The sequence below is a fragment of the Lolium rigidum genome, chromosome 5 (genome assembly GCF_022539505.1).
Source record: "Lolium rigidum isolate FL_2022 chromosome 5, APGP_CSIRO_Lrig_0.1, whole genome shotgun sequence".
Lineage (NCBI taxonomy): Eukaryota > Viridiplantae > Streptophyta > Magnoliopsida > Poales > Poaceae > Lolium > Lolium rigidum.
Window position 1 is genome coordinate 268,996,415 of NC_061512.1, and position 6,257 is coordinate 269,002,671.

Here is a 6,257-nt window from a genome sequence, read left to right on the forward strand (position 1 = left end):
AGGGGTGCTGCGGGAGTGTCGTGGAGGGTCGTCGACGACAAGGGCTCTCCAGGGCGCGAAGGGGCAAGGCGATAGGGGCGCGAGGTAGGCGACGGCTAGGCAACGCTCAACGTGTAGCTGGTGCAGAGAAAGGAGGAGGGGACGGCTCATATCGCTTCCGTGTCTGCGGCGGGTACTGGCGGCTAAAACGTTGATCATGGCGACGGCGACGGTTCCCCCGCGAGCTATCGAGGATGTCTAGGAGGTAGAGGAGATGGTGGCGAAGCTCGACGCAGAGGTAGGCGTGCAGGGGTGGGCTGAGGCGACGGCACACGCGCGTGCTCTGGTGCGTCCAGGACGTGTCCGTGCGCGCTCACCGCGTGGACTGGCATTGTTCTGGCGTGCCTGGGCGTGCGGCGTTCTGGCCAATGCCGTGCTTGTCTTGAGTCAGCGATGGTACTGGCGTGCGTAGGAGAGCGTGGGCGTGCTTGCTGACATGGTGAGAGGGATAGGAGAGGGCCAGAGAGATCGAGTGCTTGTGTGTGGGCATGGTACACGACATGGTTGAAAAACTTGATTATTGCTTCACTTTACTCAGTGCCAAAGGCAGGGCTTGATGCAGAGGAGGTACATGAGCAACAATGATCAAAGATCAAAAGGGGTTTAGGCAAAAATCCAGTGTGTAAAAGCATGTGTTGCATTTTCCAAATGTTGCCTGCAAGGTGTTTGTGATAATGGCCGCAAGAGAAATTTTGTTGAATTTTGGAAATCTTTTTGGTGGATCTCATTCATATATTCAGAGAGGTAGAATGGTGGTGGTGGTCAATTTGGTGAAGATTTGCAAGATTTCAAATTGGGGGTTGATCTTCTCTTTATTTCAATGTCTCCACTTGTCTCATCTATTCTGGTCAACCTGGTCAAAGTCAGCACTGGTGTTCAACAGCAAAGTGGTTCATCTTGACATGGTCTTGGATGAGGTGGAGAGAGTTGGTCAAGGTTGGTTTAAGAAAAGTCAAAACCAGGGGTGCAAAGTGGTGAAGATGTTATAAAATGGTCACATGACCATTATCATATGTAAGTTGGAATTTGCATTTTTCTTTGATTTGATTCTGGTTTCTTTGATTCAAAAGGGTGTGTTATTGATATATAAGTGTTTTACAAACAATGACACAAGCCATGGTGGCCTTGGTTGAAGATTTGCAAAATTAGCTAAAGTGTATGTGAGTGAAAATGGAATTTTCTCACTATTTGATTTTTCTCCATTTGATTTGATTTTTCTTGACTCCAAAGTGATTCTTATTAGTGTAGGAACATTTCCAAACCATTTAAACCATTGCAAAAGGTCTAGCTCAAAGATTTGCAAAAATGGCCATAACACATAAGATGTGATATGTCAATTTTCACTAATCTTGTAATTTATTCCCCTTGCTTTACTTGGGCATGGGTTAGGGTCCATTTAGGGTTAGATTAGGTTTAGAGATGGTTTCATACCATTTGATCAAGGTATAAATGCATAGGACAAGAATTGGGTATTATAGCTATGTGTCACATATGCCTCTATGCATATGTTGCATTTGATTTTTAATTTGACTTGGCTTGACCCAATTGATGTTGTTGAGTGTTGAAATGGTATAGAGGAGTGATCCAACTATTCACAACAAGTCTTAGGGTCAAGATCCTCAATTTCACAAATTTGCTAGTTGCTCTCATATGCCTCTATGGCATTTTTATTTTCTTTTTAATTTCTTTTGTTTTACCTTGGATTTGGTTTGATAAGTACTAGATAAGGTTTATGAAGGTTTTCCAAACCTCTAAACAAAGTAGAAAGGCCTAGGGTAAAGATTTACAAAAATAGCCATGGGCACATATGCCCTTTTCTTATTTAATTTCCTTTTATTTTATTTTAACTTGGGTGGTGAAAAGAGGGGTGAGATTTAGGGTTTAAGATCATTTCAAAATACTTTAACAAGAAATCATAGCAATTGCACAAGAATTAAGTAAGATCACTATGTATCAAACTTAATTTAAGAAAAGTTTTTGTTGGTTCCAAAATTTGGAAATAGGGAAATTCATTTTCTTTCTTTTGAAATTTTTGAGATGTTACACTCCGCGCGACCGCCGAGCGTCCGCGGAGATGCAAACCTGGTGCATATTTGGGCCAGGTTTGCGTCTCCGCGGACGGCCCGGTCACTTTGCGTCGCCCCGCTGGAACAGGCCCCAAACGCATTTCCGGTCACGGTGGACGAAAACGTTCGCTCAGCGACCGTTTGCGTCGCGCCGCTGGAGATGCCCTTAGAGCCGCTCTGGTGGGCCATCCTGTTTTCATCTATGGTATTGAATCTGTGTCGTTCCCTCTGATGAGCTACGGTTTTTTCTTCTGGATTTCTAGCCGCGTGTGGTTTTCTAAAAAAAGATCTAGTTTTAGGTTGGTGGGCCGTCTTTTTTTAAAATTATGGTAGGCTGTTTGTGGGTGGTTTTTTTTCTCTCATTTTGGTTGGTTTCCAATATATTTTCTATTTTGTTATTTGCTTTTATCTTTTATTTATCTTTTGTTCCTTTACTCTTTTGAAAAATATTTATATTTAGAAACGTTTATTTTCTTCTTCTTCTTTCGTTTTCTTGGCTGTGTGTATCCTAATGTGTTTCCAGATTTTGTGGTTGTAACTGATATCTTCGTAATATTAATTTATAGTTTTTATCAAAAGAACAAATTGTGAGGCAGCTGTGTAGTTAAGTAGCGCGCCGCATGACCGCGTCCATATCCCCTATATATAGATGGACACAAGCGCAAACAATGAAATGAAACATTCACACAGACCATCTCTCGCAACCAATGCCTTTATAGTATAGTTGTTTGATTGATTTTCTCGATCACAGAGATACCGAACAATGGAAGGAGGTGGCGGGGACGGCCGGCGCAACCACCTGCCCCAGGCGAGCACCGAAGTCCACAAGTCGAGGAACCATGTCGTGGACGTGCAGCCAAATAGGGGCGGCGACGATTCTACTCCGACCACAGTTGACTTAAACTGCCGCCCAGCCATCCACTTCGTGCTGGCCTTCAACGACCTGACGTACAGCGTCGCCAAGCGTCCCCAGAAAAAGGCGACGGCCGCTGTTTCTCACGGTCACGTGCATGGCGCGAGAAGAAACATGCTGCTCGACGGCGTCTCTGGCTCCGCAAGGGTGGGGGAGATCATGGCCGTGCTCGGCGCGAGCGGCGCCGGCAAGAGCACGCTAATCGACGCGCTCGCCGGCCGCATCCAGCGTGGGAGCCTGCAGGGTGCGGTCACCCTCAACGGGGACGCCCTTGACAGCAGCCTGCTGAGGGTCATCTCCTCGTACGTGATGCAGGACGATCTGCTCTACCCGATGCTCACCGTCGCCGAGACGCTCATGTACTCGGCCGAGTTCCGGCTGCCGCGCTCGCTCTCGGCGTCCAAGAAGAGGAGCCGCGTGGAGGTGCTCATCGACCAGCTCGGCCTGCGCGCAGCGGCCAACACCATCATCGGCGACGAGGGCCACCGCGGCGTGTCCGGCGGCGAGCGCCGGCGCGTCTCCATCGGCATCGACATCATCCACGACCCCATCATCCTGTTCCTGGACGAGCCAACGTCGGGGCTTGATTCCACAAGCGCCTTCATGGTGGTGAAGGTGCTGCAGCGCATCGCGCGGAGTGGAAGCGTGGTGATCATGTCCATCCACCAACCAAGCTACCGCATCCTGGGGCTCCTGGATCGTCTACTATTCCTCTCCAGTGGTAGGACGGTGTACTACGGCCCACCGGCCGCCTTGCCTCGCTTCTTCTCGGAGCTCGGCCAACCGATCCCCGACGGTGAGAACCCGGCCGAGTTCGCGCTGGATCACATACGCGAGCTGGACGGAACCGAGGCCGGGATCGAGGAGGTCGTCAAGTTAAACAAGTTGTGGCAAGAGAAGGCGCTGTCGGCAGCAAACAAGGAGCCGTCTCTGTCGCTCAATGAGACCGTCATCTTGAGCATCGCCCGCGGCAAACTAGTGCCCGGCTCCGGCTCCGTCTCAGGCAGCAGCGCCACATCCCAAGTTGCTACTTACGCGAACCCGTGGTGGGTGGAGCTGTCCGTGCTGGTGCGGCGAGGGTTCACCAACTCGCGGCGCACGCCGGAGCTATTCCTCATCCGGTTCGGTACGGTGGTGATAACTGCTTTCATCCTCGCCACCATTTTCTGGCAGCTGAACAGCACACCCAAGGGCGTGAAAGAGCGGCTCAGCTTCTTCGCCAATGCAATGGGCACCACCTTCTTCACCAGCGCCGACGCGCTCCCCGTGTTCCTCTTCGAGCGCTACATTTTCTACCGGGAGACAGCGCACAACGCGTACCGCCGCTCCTCCTACGTCCTGTCCAACGCCATCCTCACCTTCCCGCCCCTCATCTTCCTCTCCCTCGTGTTCGCGGCAATCTCCTTCTTCGCCGTAGGGCTGGCCGGTGGCGCCGAGGGCTTCGTTTTCTACGTCCTCATCGTGCTCGCTTCCTTGTGGGCGGGGAGCGGCTTCGTCACCTTCCTGTCCGGCGTGGTACCGAACATGATCATCGGGTACACCGTGGTGGTGGCCGCGCTGTCCTACTTCCTGCTCTTGAGTGGCTTCTTCGTGATCCGTGACCGCATACCGGACTACTGGATATGGCTACACTACCTCTCCCTCATCAAGTACCCCTACGAGGCGGTGATGCTCAACGAGTTCAGCGCCGACCATGAAAAGTGCTTCATGAGAGGGTTGCAGATGTTCGACGGGACGACCATGGCAAAGCAGGCAGTGGCCACCCAAGTGGCTGTGCTCAACGCCATCAGCCTGAACATGCAGGTCGACCTCAACATCACGTCATGCATTGCCAAGGGGGCTGACATACTGGCGGAGCAGGCCATGGGCCAGCTCAGCAAGTGGGCTTGCTTGTGGGCCACTGTCGCGTGGGGGTTCCTCTTTCGGGTGCTCTTCTACCTCACGCTCCACCTGCGGAACACTAACAAAAGGACGTGAGCGGAGGAAACGTACGGAAATCAAACTCTACATATACGTGGGCGTCACATGTTTATTCTGTACGTGCAATCTATTTTGAGATGCGTGCAGCCTCCTATCTCACATTGCAGAAAACACCCTGAGTTTTTTCCTCTCTCTTTTTACAGAAGATACCCCTCAATTCCTTTTGTATTACAGAAATTTTGGGTGAGTTCACTTGGTATTTTTTATGCAAGAAAAATAGGAAGATAAATGTAACAAGACCACCACCGGTTCATACCGTATCTTCTTCACTACATATTATACCTGAGCATTTCTCGGGCCGGGCCGGGGCTCGGGCCGGGCCGGGGCTCGGGCCGGCCAAAACCCACGCGGAAAACCTCGGCCCAGCCGATCGTCGGGCCGAAAAATAGGCCCAGGCCCAGCCCATCACACTGAAAGCCCGTCGGGCCTCGGGACTCGGGCCGGACCGCTTCACTAAATCACACAAACTGACGACCCAGACCCGGCCCATCCTAACCATCGGGCCAAAAAATCGGGCCCAGGCCCGGCCCAGATGCATGGTCGGGCCGGGCTTGGCCCAAGAATTTCGGGCCGGGCTGGGCTACCCATGGCTAGGTATACTACATATATAGGGATCGTTGGTGTTGGTAGGTAAATTAACCATGGTACGTCAAATAAACCGATTCAAAACCCTCGTGTGTCAAAGAAACCAATCTGTCCGTCCGCCTTAGAGCTAAAAATCCGGAGATAGTCCTCACACCCTACCATGTTACGGCTAAAAAAACCTGGGAGAGAGTCCTCGTTGGATGCTTGTCTTGGTCCACTTCCTCTTTGTACGCTCTATGCGAGGCCTTTACCGGGCTGCCAGCGTTAAAATGACGATGTTTCGCGGGCGAGCTACGCCTACAACCGGTGGAGGATCCTCCACGCTGGTCGCGTCCTCTCATTTGGCCGAACTCCCCCGTGATCAGATCTTGAGGTTGGCGCCTCCTGCCGCCAACCCAAGTCCTCGATGATCAGAGGGCTGGCCCCGAGGGGGGGGGGGGGAGGGGCGGTCGCCATTGGAGGTAGGTGTGGTGTATGGGGTTGTAGAATAGAGCGCCATTGGAGGCAAGTATGGAGTTTTCTCGCTCGTGTTTTTTAGCCAGATGAAAGAGCTAGGACCGAACCGCTATCCTACACTTACGGGAATATGTTACGGGAATCCATCTACGGGCCGACGTGGTGTCGTGGTGGGTGGTTCACGATCCTGGAAACAAGGGAAGGAAAAAAATCTGAAC

The 6,257-nt window shown here is 51.4% G+C and overlaps 1 protein-coding gene across 1 annotated transcript; it reads left to right on the plus strand.

The window, feature by feature from the left end:
- The first annotated feature begins 3,132 nt into the window (after positions 1–3,132).
- On the plus strand, positions 3,133–4,995 carry LOC124658082 (ABC transporter G family member 1-like). The gene has a single exon (XM_047196522.1). The coding sequence runs from the start codon at positions 3,133–3,135 to the stop codon at positions 4,993–4,995; it is 1,863 nt and encodes a 620-aa protein (XP_047052478.1).
- The last annotated feature ends 1,262 nt before the right edge of the window (positions 4,996–6,257 follow it).

Bases quoted from the DNA above. Each gene is read 5' to 3' on its own strand.
- LOC124658082 (XM_047196522.1), top strand. From the start codon at position 3,133: ATGCTGCTCGACGGCGTCTCTGGCTCCGCAAGGGTGGGGGAGATCATG.